Source organism: Xyrauchen texanus, chromosome 25 (assembly GCF_025860055.1).
Source record: "Xyrauchen texanus isolate HMW12.3.18 chromosome 25, RBS_HiC_50CHRs, whole genome shotgun sequence".
In the NCBI taxonomy this organism is placed as follows: domain Eukaryota; kingdom Metazoa; phylum Chordata; class Actinopteri; order Cypriniformes; family Catostomidae; genus Xyrauchen; species Xyrauchen texanus.
The window spans coordinates 5,652,670-5,669,479 of NC_068300.1; the positions used below are offsets into that span (position 1 = coordinate 5,652,670).

Here is a 16,810-nt window from a genome sequence, read left to right on the forward strand (position 1 = left end):
CATTAATAACAAGGGTTTCTGAATCTTACATACTGCAGCTTTAAGGGTTATAACGAAAATTAACCATGTTTTCACTATTGTAATATTGTAGTAACCATGACTGTAATAATCTTGACTGCTGTCTTATCAGAAATCATGATGTTGATACAATTAACCATGTTTTTACAACAGTAATACTGTAGTGTCCATACAGTACATGATTTTACTATATATTGTAACCATGAAAGTAACATGATGATTTCACGATTACTATGATTTTACTACAAACACCATGGCTCCTGTAGTAATATATGGTGATTTTTATTAAAATCAAACCTGTTAAGGTATTTTTACTTCGGATTTGGCAGTAATATTTTATTTTCTGAACATAAATACCGAACAGTACCAAAACTGTGACCCTAAAACTGTGATACAAATCGAAATGTGAATTTGAATGGTCACACACCAACCAAATAATAGCTTAAATATTATGTCGGCTTACCATTATTAGGAACTGTACATGTAGATCTTGCACTCTCTGAGATGAACCTAACATCTTTTGCCTTTGTAATTTTGTTACAGAAGTAAAGAACATATGGCTTTCGATGCATTAACTTAATCATGGGTTGCAAACTCTCCATTATGCGACTATACATTATTTAAGGCTATTCTATTAGTATAGTTGATATACAACCCCAATTCTGAAAAAGTTGGTACAGTATGAAATATGCAAATAAAAACAAAAAGGATTGATTTGTTAATTATATTCACCCTTTGCTATATTGAAATCACTACAACTAAACATTATATGATGTTTTTCCTTGTGAATTTCATTCTTTTTTGAAAATGTACAGATATTTAAAATTAGATGATTGAAACATGCTCCAAAAAAGTTGGCAAAGTCGAGTGTTTACCATTGTGAAACATCATCACTTCTTCTAATAACACTTATTAAGCATTTGGGCACTGAAGACACAAGCTTGTAAAGTTTAGAAAGTGGAATTTTCCACAATCATCCATTATGTATGTCTTTAGCTGCACAATTCTATGGGGTCTTCTTTGCCATCTGGTGTGCCTCATAATGCGCCACACATTCTCAGTTGGAGACAGACCAGGACTGCAGGCCAATCTAGCACCCACACTCTCTGCTTGCACAGCCATGCACTTGAAATCCGGGCAGTTTGAGGTCTGAAGTTGTCCTGCTGGAAAATGCAGGGACATCCCTGGATAGCAGTGCATATTGCTCCAAAATGTGTGCGTTGGCACATCAACTGCCAGGAGTTGCTGGCTGTAGTTCTTGCCCTCCACGTTTCTCCCACTGGCTCAGGGCAAGCACATCTTGATCCATTCAGACACAGCATGCGTTCTCGTCAAAATGTCACAGCTCGCCCGCCATCTCCACCTCTGTAGTTGCTGCGCGCCACTCATATCCCGGGCAGCCTCAACACGACAGGCCACGCTCAGCGGAGAGTGGAGTCTCCTCCTCCAGGTGCTCCAGCTGATTTGGGACCGTTTCTGCACAGGAGGTTGGAGGGGTGGCTGTCCCCCTCTACCCTGAAGGTGTTGTAGCCACTATACCGGCCCACCACGATGCAGTGGACGTTAAGCCCTTGCGGGAGCATGACCTGGACAACAGGTGCCTTAAGAGGCGCCCGGAGGCTGAATCCTCCCAGGCCATGCCTGTTCCCCTCACGGGTCTAACTGCGCCCCCTGTGGGCACTCAGGAGAACCCCTTTGAGCCGCTAGACTCAGTCGAGCTGTGTGGCCTCCTCTGAAAATGGCTCTCCTGTTTGCACTCGCTTCCATCAAGAGGGTTTAAATTGCACAGTTGTTGCTTCAGATATGTATCAAGCATCTCATATGTACTGTTCTATCTCTTTATTCTGCGAGTAGAAGATTGCATGATCCTGTCGCAAAAGCTTTGATGGATTTCAAACATTTATCATTAGGTGTGCGCACTGTCCTGACAAGCGAGTGCCCGGCAATGACCAGCAATAATGCAAAAGCCAAAGAAAAGGAGAGTGCAATGGTATAGAAAGGCATCGGGGGGAAAAAAACACTGCCTCATCATTATTTTCTCTAATAAACTCACCCATTGCTTTGTGCGTAGGTTGTTGAAAGAAGTTCGGGATAGTAGTTTCATTCGGGCACAAAAAATCATGTGATTGATACAGCTGGTCTGCAAACAGTCATGTTTGTACACTTGTAGACATAATGACACTACCTGGAGTATTCTGATCGTCAAAATAAAATCCAAGAGATTTAGAGTTAAAGGTGCACAACTGAAATATATATGATGTATTAAAATTCTAAAAGTCAATAATAATAACCGCCAACACCCTGTCGCCAGTTTGTGGTTTGTCCCGCCATGGACCACTGTCTGTAGGTACTCACCACTGCTGACTGAGAGCACCCCACAAGCCTTGCCATTTAAGAGATGCTCTGACCCAGTCATCAGGCCATAACAATTTGGCCCTTGTCAAAGTCACTAAGGTTTTTACTCCTGCCCATTTGTCCGGCATTCAACACACTGACCACGAGAACTGATTGTTTGGTTACCATCTAATCTACTCAGACCTTGACATGTGGCCTTGTTAGGAGATGATCAACTATATTCACTTCACCTGTTGGTAGTCATAATTTTTTGGCTAATCAGTGTATAGCACTATAATAGGGTAAAATATAGACATAAATGAACAATTTAAAAGGAGATTTGTTCATTTCTTTCTTTGCTCAAAACGTTGTTTTTCTATTTTATGGTTGACATTTCTTTGGAATTGCAAAATATTTAAACAGATTTTGACACAACGGTCGATTGTCATAAATATTAAAATTATTACAGGAAGAAACATACCTGAAGATATAAAATCTTCATCACTGTGTTGTTCCTCTGCTGTGATTTCTCCTCTCATCTTCATCAGATTCCTGCAGTCCAGCAGCTTTACTGAACACATCTTCATCTTCACAGGTGTCTGCAGCATCTGCTGTTCTCCAGCATTACAGACAGAAGTCAGAGACTCTGTGGAGGTTTGATCATCATCATCATCATCATCATCTTCTCTCTGTTGTTCCTCTGCTGTGTTTTCTTCTTTTATCTCCTCCAGCTGCGTGCGTGGGAAAGTGTCGGTGTTGGTGACGCGTTTGTCAACACACTGGCCCGCTGATATGAAGTTGCTGTCTGTGCACATCTTTTCGAGAAGTGATTTTAGCCCAGGAAAGATTGAACTTGTTAACTCATTTTGCCCACTTATGCTACATATTCAGTTTGACACAAAATGTGAATGTAGAGGTAACGTTATGCATTTTCACTGTTTTTATTTTATGTAACCATCTTTTGTCATACGATGTCCTGTCATTTCGTTGTAATCTTTAATAAATATACCGTTCTGATTTCACACATTTGATCCATGGTATTGCTTGGAAACACAACATCATAAAAACCATAGACATCTACAGCAGGATACAACGTTAAAATAGCCTAAATATAAAGTTATGAAACTTCACTTTGCCCTCAGCCAAAACGATTTGCCAAGGAACAAATTATAGATTAATGAGACCAAAGATCGCCCGTTAGATATACACAAGACGAATTATATCTCATGTTTAACCACTAGACATCAGAGCCAGCGGCAAACGTCAGATCAAAATTTTAAATAGGCTCTGTCTTTATGAATAAACCATAGATTTGAGCTTTAGACAACTACATTGTCGACTGAAAAACTATTAAAACTACATTTTGTGACACAATAACAGTAGTATTTTGAAGTTTCTTATATTATATAATGGCCAAATACAACCAGAAACAAATGTTCAGTCTTGCTTGTGAAAGGTAATTCCTTGAGACCTGTTTTCAATTGTGTGGCGATTTGTACAGCCCCAAGCAGCACACGAAACACATTTTTCTCAATTCCCGGTATGAAAGTTATGGGAAAGTTGCCCTCCGCAATGTGGCGGTACCTTTGACGTACGCTCCAGCGGGCAATTGGGCGTCTATGTATTTATTATGTCTATGATTAAAACGAGCCAGACAATACTCTTTTTCCCGCACATTTTTACTGTGGAAGAAATGGCAAAAACATGAAGTGCTGCATGCATATATGTGAGGGAAATGGACCCACCATTCCCTTCACAGACATAAGTTGGGAGAAATTTATTAAATCGGTGTTTCTGTGGAAAGACCTTGAATGCAGAGAAAGTCTTACAGCAGAAGAGGCAGTACAGGCATACAAGTTACAAAGCCAGGAACCTACAAACCAGTTAGTCAAACCAGCTAACATTGGCTACCACAGGGAGTGCTACAGCCATTTCACAAATATCACGAAGATAGAACGAGCACAAAGGAGAAGAGAGAAGGCAGTATTAGTTGAAGAAACTGCAAATGAAGGTTGGTATTATATTGTATAGGCAGGAGGTGCAGTAAAAGACATACAGTGCAGTATTATATAGATAGGTGGTGCAGTTTAAGACATTCGGTACAGTGTAGACAGTAGTATACATTTAAGAATGTAGTATGTTTTACAGTAATATAAATGACATAAATGTGCATAATAGATCATAATAGAAATGGATATGCAGTATGAACAAACACATACAGTTATGTGCAGTGTAGTAGCAGTAACAGTATAATAGTACAAATAATATAGTTATATACAGTGTATTAACAGTAATATAATAAAAACATCCTGCAAAAATGTACCCTTCCAATTATGGCATTATTAACATCAACAAGGCCAGACAACTGAACACTGTGAAACTGGTTTATTAACCATGTTAAGGGAACAGGTGAAACCAATATATGGAGCATGATTTTTCCCCTGCTGAAAGTTACAAACCATTTTTCTTTAATCAGTGATGTGGGGAAGGGTGCAGAACCTCAATCTATTGTTTTGCACTTTTTTTAGTGGTAGAGGCAGAGGATGAGGCAACTCCAGTAAAAACACGGGCTCTGAGGTCTAATGCCCGTGATCTCTACACGTCCAAGCAGGCCCCACACCTGCTTCCAGTACAATGCATTATTTGCAAACATGAGAAGTACAAGGTTCAGACACACAGCAGGAAAAGGGTAAAAGAAAAACTAACACAGTGTGAAACACTCCATGCCGGGAAATTGCTTCTCGCCACTGAAGGGAGAAGGGATGAGTCTCTCCTTCTCCATATCCAAGACAGGGACTTGGTGGCTAGTGAAGCACGGTATCACTTCACCTGCTATCGAGATTATACCCGGTACCTGACCACACAAAAAAAATGAGAGAACAGAAACAAACATATATGAAAATGGATACAAGCACTTCTGCAAAACAGTCATTGAGGAGAGGCTTTTAAAACACTGCGAAGTGCTTCGACTGTCAAAGCTGAATTTGCCATTCAAAAAACTGTGGAAGAAACAGAGGGAGTGAACATTGCAGCTTATAAGGCACATTCACTTAAGGCAAGACTTCAAAAGTCTCATCCCTTCTTGAAATTCCTGAAGGCATCCACAACCTATCTTGTATATGTGGACAATCTGTCAGCTGACAAGATTGTGCATGAAGTTGCTGTCTCCTCTGCTTCCTCCTCATCTGAAGAAAGTGAAGGAGAAATGACAAGTCAAGAAGCTATTGAAAATGCCACCATCAACACAAATGATTCCCGGGTGTTACATCATGCAGCAATGATACTCAAAGAAATCATACAAAAGACATCAAAAAGAAATAAAATGAAGGATGCATTAATCTAATAGTAATGTCGTAGTTTTGGTTCAGAGCTGTGACTTAACGTTAGACATGCTAGCTACTGCTAGTTAGCCAGCTGAAACTACCCTACTTAAAACGACACTAACGAGACCCTTACATACGTTTGAACAACACAGTGTACAAAACAAACATTTTTTTATAGATATCATATTCTAATTAAATGAATACTTACAATCACAAAAACAATGTCCTTGGCGATAGTCACTGTGCTGCCGCCGCAGATGCTGCTCGTGTCTGACAGCTGAATCATCCGTGTAACAGCTGTTCTAAATAAGCTACATCTGATTGGTTAATAATAATCCTATATCAGTATCTTGCCACACTATTGGCTCGACTGATATAGTAGGCAACCGCGTTTGCCTGCATATTTACGGTCGTGCATTATGATTTCGGGGGAAAATGTGCAATAAATGGGAGTGGCAACACTTTTCATATCGTTGAGAATAAAACAACCGTCCCAACTTTACAAATTCAGGTTCTCCCTCCATGGGGATCATCCATTTCGGAAAAGTAAAGCAGATACGGGCCCTCGGCCCACCGTCTATTTCCTCTAACATTCACAATTATTTCTTCATGCTCCAGATTAGGTAGAGTATTTCCATCCACACCTATTATATTCTAGACCCTAGACCTGAGTCATATATAAATGTAATTAGTGCTCTATACACCTGTCCGTCCATTAAACCTTTTCCTAAAATATCCTCATTCTTCATTCTGTCCTCCCCATTCTTAAAATGACCAAATATTATATCACGATATATATATATGTAATATTTACTACACATAAAAAGCACATGACATACATTTTCAGATACACCACACACATTGCATAATCCATTTTCATGCAAACCCATAAGTGCCAGTGTTGATTTCAACCCTGTGTGTCCCAGTCTTAATCTAGACAGTAATACTTATTTTCTATTTCCTCCCTAGCAATGTATACTCCATACTGTCTGTGTAATACTATAACACCATCTCCCTATATTACTACTGTCTCATCTAATTGGCCACTTATTCATCAGCTTCTTCTTAAAAATTATTTTGCCTCCTTTTTCCCCATTGGTACAGTTTACAGTTTTCCATTGCTTAGGAAGGACACCCACTGTAACAAGGACTCAGGTTGAGTGGGATCGTATTCCACTCTAATGCCTACTTTCTCTTTTCTCAACATAAAAACAGAACCCCCACTGCTGTCTCCACACCCCCCAATCTACACTCACTACTTCAAGTCAATGTGCCATCCAGAAACTAAAGATCAGTGGGTGAGCGGCGCCTCATTGTGCCATCTGACACGGGCATGACCCCCCCCCCCCAAGACAAACACACACTGCTGTGGCCACCAACAACTAGATCATCAAAATATAACACATTCAAACAACATCAATAAAACACATACAAATCTCTCTCCACAGCCCCTCCCCGAGAACCCTCCAAAAAAGCCAAATAACCTAAAGCCAAAAAAAAAAATGTTTATACTATACTTCACACTTTTCAGTCCATGGGCTGGCATTTTTGTTCTTGTCACATATGTGAATATTGACTTAGGGCTTGTTTCTCCCCTCACCTGGGTTCATGCCCACTGTATTTTCAGACTTTTTTGCCATTGACATGCAAGTGCCAGCATTACAGGTCACATACAGAGGTTGCTCTACAAATATTTGTTCACTTTGTTCAGGTCCAAAAAAAAGTGGAAGTATGGTCATCCTAGATCAGGGGTCGAGAACCTATGGGTCGCGAGCCACAAGTGGCCCTTTGTTAAAAATCAAGTGGCTCGACAGGTGTCGCAGTTCACATGATTGTTTAAAACTTTCTAGAGATAATTTTCCAGCAGAAAGTGTGGGTGCATCATGTTCACCACAGATGCCTCCAAATAGGGTTGGGGTGCCATGTGCAAAGGGCATGCAGCCGCCGGGTCCTGGGCGGCCCACGGCTGCGTTGACACATCAACTGCCTAGAGTTGCTGGCTATATTTCTTGCCCTGTGGAGGTTTCTCCCGCTGGTCTAAGGCAAGTACGTCTTTATCCATTCAGACAGCACCGCGATGGTAGCATACATAAATCTCCAAGGAGGCGTGTGCTCTTGTCATATGTCACAACTCGCCCGCCACCTCCTCCTTTGGAGTCAGCACCGACTGAGGTCGCTGCACGCCACTCATATTCCAGGCAGCCTCAACACGACAAAGGCTTGCCCACTGGGCAGTCGACGCCATCGCACTGGCATCAGACCTAGGCCGTGCCTGCCCCCTTATGAGTTCAAGAAGTGTGGCGTCCTCGTGGGCACTGGCCCACAGCACCTCTCTAGCAGACATCTAGAGCACGGACGGGAGGCAACCAGCGTGCCGGTGGGCGGGTGGTCCGAGGGGGCGTACCTGGCGGAGCCGCACCCACTGCCGTCCCTAGATCACCTCCATCGCCAGCCGCATCGTCCTCAATCCCGTCGGAAGGAGCAATGTGGGGACGGCTGGAGTGGCATGCTTTCTATTGAAAGCGAGTCGCGACCGCAACGTTGCCATGGTCATGCTCTCGCAGTGAGAACATGAACCATCCACAAACGCTGCCTCAGTGTGATCGCAACCCAGACACACGAGACAACGCCTGTGGCCGTCTGAAGCGGAGAGCACTCTACCGCATCCAGGAACTACACAGCACCAGGCTGCATGTTGCCATGGTGTTTATTATTGCCTACTATTGTTTGTACAGATGAACGTGGTACCCCCTGCCATTTGCAAATTGCTTATAATGATGAACCAGACTTGTAGAAGTCCAGATTTAATGACTTCAATCTAGCTGTATGTAAACTTCTGAAATAACTGTATCTCATTTCAAACAGCATCCCAGTGCTGGCCAGAATTTTAAAAAAACTTTTAATTATCTATTTGTTTCTTACACCAACATAACAATTTGCTCCAGAAGACATTAATTGATTGATGAGTCGTGTGGATTACCTTTATGCTGCCTAAATATGACTTTTGTACCGTCAAACAGCTGGCACCCATTCAGTTGCATTGAATGAACATACAGAGCTGAATGTGCTTATAAAAATTTTAAAATGGAGAAAAAAAATATACAATGTCCCAAAACTTTTATCACATTTATAATTTACAAGATACGATCTCGCTTTTTGTTTGCTGGCACTAATATTATAAATGTAGCACTGGCCCAGGGCCATCGGGCAGTCCTTATTGTCGAGCCTGGGATGGCTTAAAAGTGAGTAAATCATGAGAACATTTACATTTTTGGGTGAACTATTTCTTTATGCTCAATCGATCACATTTGTCACTTGTTATTATTACAAAATGGATTTTGACCACGCTGAGGCACACAGAGGATAGGGTCAGAATTTGGCACCAACAGCATGAATCCATGGACACAACCTGCCTTGTGCAAACAGTTCAGGCTGGTGGTGGTGGTGTAATGGTGTGTGAAATGTCTTCTTAACCAACTTTGGACCTATTCATACCAATCAATCATCACTTGAATGCCACAGATTATTTGAGTATTGTTGCTGGAACATGTGCATTCTTTCATGGATGCAATTTACCCATCTTCTAATGGCTACTTCCAGCATGATAATGCACCATGTCACAAATCAAATCTCAAACTGGTTTCAGTCACCGGATCTGAATACTATTGAACTTTTTTGGAATGTAGGGAGATTTGCAGCACGAATGTGCAGTTGTCAAATCTGCAGAAATTGCCTGATGTAATCATGTCATCCTGGACCAAAATATCTTAATATTTCCAACATCTTGTAGAATCCATTCCATGAAGAATTGAGGCCGTTTCAGAGCAAAGTAAGGCCCTACACAGTATTAGTATAGGATTCCTAATAAAGTGCTCAGTGAGTGTATATACTCCAAAAATCTAAAGCTATCTCATGGGGGGAAAAAAAAACTTCAATACATTGCTTTTGCAAAGGTTCACATTTAGTGGGGTTCTGCTCACATAAGCACCAGGTCATCTGGAACACAAGAACAACAATACACTTCATAAATGTTATCAAGAGGTGAGTTGTGCAACATCATACAACCAATATGGGCATGTAGTCTAATGATTGAAGGTGATGCCATCTTGTGGTGGAGAAGAGTCATCAAAATAATTAGACAAGACTATCCTGTGAGAACTGTCTCATGTGTTTTTATGGAAGTGAAGCTCATTTCACAGTGTGAGCTCTTGTATGGTTTCTCTCCAGTGTGAATTCTCTCATGTGCTTTCAGGTGTTGTGATCGAGTGAAACTCTTTCCACAGGTCGAGCACTTGAAAGGTTTTTCTCCAGTGTGAATTCTCTCATGTGCTTTCAGGTGTTGTGAACGAGTGAAACTCTTTCCACAGGTCGAGCACTTGAAAGGTTTTTCTCCAGTATGGATTCTCTCGTGTGTTTTCAGGTGTTGTGACTGAGTGAAACTCTTTCCACAGTGTGAGCACTTGAAAGGTTTTTCTCCAGTATGAATTCTCTCATGAGATTTCAGGTTGATTGACTGATTGAAACTCTTTCCACAGTGTGAGCATTTGTAAGGTTTTTCTCCAGTATGAATTATCTTGTGTGTTTTTAGGATTCGTGACTGAGTGAAACTCTTTCCACAGTGTGAGCATGTATAAGGTTTCTCTCCTGTATGAATTCTCATGTGTATATTAAGATCTTTATTACATGTTACTCTCTTTCCACAGGTTGAGCACTTGTATGGTTTTTCTCCAGTATGGATTCTCTCATGCATTTTTAGGTTTCGTGACTGAGTGAAACTCTTTCCACAATGATGGCACATGTAAGGTCTCTCTCCGGTGTGAATTCTCATGTGTATATTAAGATCTTTATTACATGTTAAACACTTTCCACAGTGAGAGCAGGTTAGAGATTTCTTGGCTGCTTTTCTTTGAGGCTTTTTTGGTGAATAATTCTTCTTAGTCTTTGAGTCACTCAAAGATTTTTCTCCAGTTAATAAATCATGATGTTTCTGATACTGATGTTTCTCCTCCACTTCAATCGGATCTTGATGTTTCTCTTTCACTTCCATCAGCTCTAAAATGAACACAGTAAACTGACAAAAATCAATTCAAGAGGGACAAATGTAAAAAGAAATCAGAAAGAATGTCAGAACACAACAAAGGTAAAATATTCATTTGTGATTTTTGCTGTGCAAAAGGTATATATTTACTAGGGGTGTCAAATGCTTAAAATGTAATTGGATAAATTACATAGTAGCCAATTAATCAATATATTTATATATTATAAAAAAAATAAAAATAATTTCAGAGAAATAAAATGCATTAAATTATTGTGGAAGATGAGTAAAGCATTGAAAAGACATTATATAGTATCTTTGTCCATATTATTGAACATAAGCCAATCATTTGCCCACAGTTCACAGAAAACCATTTTGCAATTGAAATCGTCAGTCAGTCGAGATTTATTCAACGGGCTTTTCTAAGGATACTTGAAAGTGCATGCGAGACAGACAGACGTTTTTGGAGCATCTCACCATGTTTGCGTCGCAACATAAGTATACAGTAAAAGCTTACTTAAAAGTAAAATGAAGTACGAAACTCAGAAAAACAGGTTTTTATATTCCTGCATTCGGATTTGTGCTTCATTGAGCTGTTTAAAAGCAAGAATGTATTATTTATAAATGTATTGAGTGGTTTGTTCTCAGTATAAAATGTGCTTTGATATTACTGCTGTAGTTCAACGTACTGTCCTCCGCAGAAAACAGGCAGTACTTTAAGCATGAAATGCTCTTTGGCAGGAATATTCCTTATTACAGTCTGGGGACATGATTAATTGAGTTTTTTTTCTTTATAATTAATCGTACTGAATTAATACGGTACAAAAAATGTGGTACACAATAAGGGACTTTTAATTATAAAGAAGCCTGAAATACACATGGGACTTTTATTTTGAAATGTCTGCACTCTTAGTTGTGCGCTAATAAGTCATAGTCAAGTCTGGACGATACAAAAAGCAGTTTTTGCCTTTAATTTTCTACAAAAAAAAAAAAGTATACAGTTTTAATTGACCTACAGGATTTACAATTCAAAGTTTATTACAAGGTATGAAGGACAATGAGAGATCCTTCGCAAAAAAGCCAAATGTATTATATGTAATATATAAATGTAAAGTTATGAAGTAGTCAAGAAACACGTCTTTCTGTGCTTTCCGCAAGGTTCCGTCATTACTGCAAAATGCGAGCACTCAGATCTAAATCGCGGCTGGCTTGACCGCAGTCATGCAGACGTCCCTGTCCCTCAAGTTGGATGGCAATGAATTTGACCAAACGTTCAGGGTCACTGTACTGTCTATGACAAAGTTGTAGACGTGATAGTCTTCCTCTAAGGTGTCTGACACTAATCTGGAAGTTGTCAATGACTGAGAGACAGACAGCTATTTCAGCTTGAGTGAGTCCTTGATCAAAATAATGACGTATTCGGTCATCCAATATGCAACAGTGCATTTAGCTGTTCCCTTCAGATAGACTTATTGAAAACAACTTTTTGTTATGCCGAGATCACGAGAAAACTAGACAGAAAAATAATAATAACACAATGCCTATTTGAGCTTCCGTACTGCAAAAACGACAATAAAAACAACTGAGAACTTTTTAATGCCACTTTTGAGTGATGTAACCGTGTTTTTTGTATCAGATTCTGACATGACGTTCGATTGTCATAAATATTTAAAACATAAGAAACATACCTGAATAAATAAAATCATCATCTCTCTGATCTTCCTCTACTTTGATTTCTCCTCTCATCTTCATCAGGTTCCTGCAGTCCAGCAGCTTCACTGAACACATCTTCATCTTCAATGGTATCTGCAGCATCTGCTGTTCTCCAGTGTTACAGACAGAAGTCAGAGACTCTGTGGAGGTTTGATCATCATCATCATCATCATCATCTTTATCATTTCCATTACTCTGTTGTTCCTCTTCTTTAATCTCCTCCTGTTTCATTTCTATCTTCACTGGTGTCTGCAGCATCTGCTGTTCTTCAGTGTTACAGATAGAAGTCAGAGACTCTGTGGAGGTTTGATCACCCTGATTACCGTCAGTAGAACAGAGTAAAGTGAGCTGTGAGTCCTGTGTGTCTCTGGATCTCTGTTCAGAGAGTTTGTCCAGCAGTCGCTGTGGTGTGGACTGATCTCTGCCGCTCCACACTGAATCCTGACATTCTGTGGAGGTCCCATCAGTCACACACACTGAAGATTGACAGGAAACCTTTTCCAGCTCCTAACAAACACAACACAATCACATCTGTACTGTTCATCATATCACATCATTTAAAAAATTACAATCTCAACTTTAAGGATGAAATGAATGTTTAACCTGTAACCTGTCGTCTCTCTCCATCAGTTTTGTCTTCAGTGACATCACCTCTTTCTTCAGCTGAGAGATTTCTGTGATGAAATCATCAATATCCAGCATGGACAGATCAGTTCCTACTGATTTACAGCAGATCACATCCACCTGCTCTCTCATGATGAACATCTGAACACAAAAACATCATCATTATTATAATAATGGACTGTGTGTTTTTTCTCATCTGAAATATCTCTATAAGACGTCTAATATAGGATGACAGTAAGACATTCGTTTTTGATTTAAAATGTTTGTAAATCTGATATTTTAAAGATGTTTAGATGTTAATTCAATTGTGATGCTTTCCAGATTAAAATATCTGGCGTTATTTAACATATAATCACCTTCGTTGGACTCATTTATAAACAACAGCTTTAATTAAAGGAATTAAACATGATATTCTCAGATTTCTGCTTGTTTCTCCTGAAAATTAATATTTTAAAGAGTCACAAAACCAAAACATAGGGCGATAAGCGTCGTTTACGATCATTAAAACACGAAAGAGAGAAAACATGCATAAAAATACACACAGAAATAACAAGAAATCTCACAAATTACCTAAAACATGTACCGAATTTACCGTTCAAGCTGCGAGTTCTTCTTGTGTTTAATGAAGGTTAGCAAAACAACTTCTGGTGATTTCCCGCCAACTACTGGACTGGAGTGTGTATGAGTTTAGGAAACCTTCCGGGTTTTACATATCTTCATCATATATCATCGCTATTTACGATAGATAAATAAATACATAAAATATATTTGTAATATGTATGGAAATATTTTACATGCACATGTTGTATTGAAACACCAGACAAATCATAATTTTATCTTAGATGGGCTTTAATAGTGATGGCAGACAAAATGTAATCACAGGCAAAACAAGTTAATTTACAAATAACCAAAACGTTTAATTATTTATCTAATTTTGATTACAATTTTTAGATCTATTTGTGATAACAGATAGGTGCATTTATGGCAAGGGTTCTTTACCTGGAAAACACACTTACAAAACCATGCAATTTGCTGTTTTTGTTATATCTATTACTATATACAAACTTTTAAATGATTTGTGAATTAATTGTGATATACAGATTATTATAGAAATTATTTTCTTCTAAGACTTTTAAACTCAATTTAACACCTCTTTAGTATTCCTCGGTCTATCTCGTATAAATAGTCTAACACACAAAACATTATGATGGTTTATGTACTAAGTATATAGGTTCATTAGAGACCCTAGGTATGCCCTACTCATCCATTTTGTTCCAAATCAGCAGGTTCTGGTGAAGTGCCTGAAACCAACAAAGTTAGGTGAACCAAAGTATTTGGGCCCCAACTACTGTACTGGCGGTGACCAGAACGGGGGTGCTGACAGACCTTCAACCACAGTGGATCCATGCAAGCCACATGAAGCCTGCTCCAGAGAAGGGATTTACTGATTCAGGGTGAACGGTGAAAGCACTGGAGGAGCTGAGGAGCCAGTGCCCAACCGGTAACATGTGAATTAGGAGGACCTGAGGAGGGACCCGGAATAGCTTGCCTATGCCCGTTCAGTATCAACACAACAGCAAGGAGTCACAAGTGTAATTCCAATTCCCAGAAACAATATATGGTGGTTGTGGATGAACTGCACCACTGGTGGTAAACAATGTTTAGTGTGCTCTAGATTACCAGCATCGATTTCTTATGTCATCCCCGTGCCAATGAATACAACAAAATGCTTAACTCATCAGGAGGAGCTGATTAAGAGGAGGCCTCCATGTTTGAACTATACAATCAATCTGCCACTAGCCGGAACCAACAAAACAACTCGAACTTGCACCGACCACAATGCCATAACAGTGCTTCAGAATGAGTCCTTGTGTCCTTTTGAATGTTTACATTACAGGGCCAGTGGACATGTTAACGAAACCACGCTGGATAATTCCCAATGTACAAACTGGCAAGTGCCAGGTGCCAGTGCACACAAGCTAGTTTCCTGGGTCAAGTTCAAGACAACTGAATGTTACAAATTCTCTGATACGGGTAACAAAACTTCCTTACATAAAAAATTGTTTCAGATCAAATACTGTTCTCATGTGAGGTGGACCAAGGCAGAAGAAACTTACATCGGTTTACCCACACAAATATTTCAGATCACATTGATGATTTACATTTACGCATTTGGCAGACACTTTTATCCAAAGCACTTATTACAGGGACAATCCCCAAAGAGCAACCTGGATTTAAGTGCCTTGCTCAAGGACACAATGGTGGTGGCTGTGGGGTTTGAACCAACAACCTTCTGATTACCAGTTTACCAGTTATGTGGTTTAGACCACTACACCACCACCACGATGGATGTCCTCCATTATATCGATTCCTGTATGTATTCTGCTTATGTTACTATTTGGCACATGTTTACTACAATTACTAATGCAAAAGTTGAATGTGATGATAAACAGGCATAATATTGCCATGCTCCACTATGTACGTATACCTAATACTGAAGTTTGTTGAGAGGGCAATGTAAAATAATAGGGGCTCTCAACAAACTTCTTCTCTTGTCAGTATAGTGTACTTGGCTGTTACAAGACACAGTTGATGTGTTGCAAGCTGTTTCCTGTTCTGTAGAAGGGTGTGTTGGTAAAATGCCATCTATAGAAATGTGTTTTCTTTATCTATACTCTCTGTCCTAAGAACTAACCTATTTCATATCAAACATGTATGTCACATCCAGATAAGTTAAAGATTGTTTCTATTGGTTATTCCAGTGGAATGTTGTTTTGCTGGACCATATAATGAAGTGCTGTAGGAATAAACACTGAAGAAAGATTTGATAGCTTGGGTCTCTTTGTCATTTATTTCTTCCCTCAGCTGAGCCGCATCGAGACGGGATTGCAGATCTAGAAAAATAAATTAAATACATTGCATGACAAAATTATCCAACACTATATAAGTTTACCATCACAAAAAAATAGTTATCTTTGTTTATTACAAGATAAATTAGTACTATAATCATATAAATAAATACTATATCATGTTCATATTCTGTATAAAAATGTTACATTATCTGTATCCCATATGCGTGTACACATACATAATAACATACATGGTGTTTCTTACTCAATGTGGCATTGATGTTTCAGTTATTTACTTATTTACATTTGACATTGCAATTTGATGAAGAAACAAAATTGAAGTAAACTATTGCAAGTACAACACTTGAACAGTAAGTCAAGGTTCCGGCATGCGTGCCGGCTCAAACTGTTGTTTGTTTTTCTCTCCCTCATGTCTCACAGGTGGAGCTGATAAATGTGATCAGTGTTTTTATGGGAATGCCCACATGCTTTCCTCTAATTGCACTCCCTACTTATTCCTTGTATTTCTCCTCCTCCTTTGCCAGTTTATTGTTAGCTGTCATGTCCGCTGTTAGCTGTGAAGTCTAACATGTCTCTTGTGTAGTTGGAGCATGCTCGTGTATCTGTTGGCTGCCTGTCTATAGAGGTGTGATTACCTGCCTGCTTGTGGTCACTCTCATAATTTGGTGCCCAGTACTTGTGGAGGAGGATTCCTCAGTATCTGACCACATCTCAGTATATTCGTCTGGACTTCGCTTCGTGCCACACCAGCTTCTACGGACTCTTCGGATTGCTCCGGAGGGAAACCATGTTATCCGAAAGAAACGAATCATGAACCAAATCAACTTCTCACCCTTTTGAAGTGAGCGGTTCATGCACAGAATCCACACAAGACTCGCGCCTCTCCAAATAAG

The 16,810-nt window shown here is 39.6% G+C and overlaps 1 protein-coding gene across 1 annotated transcript in view; it reads right to left on the minus strand.

The window, feature by feature from the left end:
• Positions 1-13,653, minus strand: part of LOC127618560 (zinc finger protein 501-like) — a 346,529-nt gene extending 332,876 nt beyond the window's left edge. The window contains exons 1-2 of the mRNA XM_052091079.1: positions 13,618-13,653; positions 13,075-13,188 (exon numbers count right to left, since the gene is read on the minus strand). Coding sequence (XP_051947039.1) covers positions 13,075-13,188 — 114 coding nt within the window. The 5' untranslated portion in view covers positions 13,618-13,653. The remainder of the gene's footprint in view (positions 1-13,074; positions 13,189-13,617) is intronic.
• Between the last annotated feature and the right edge of the window lie 3,157 nt (positions 13,654-16,810).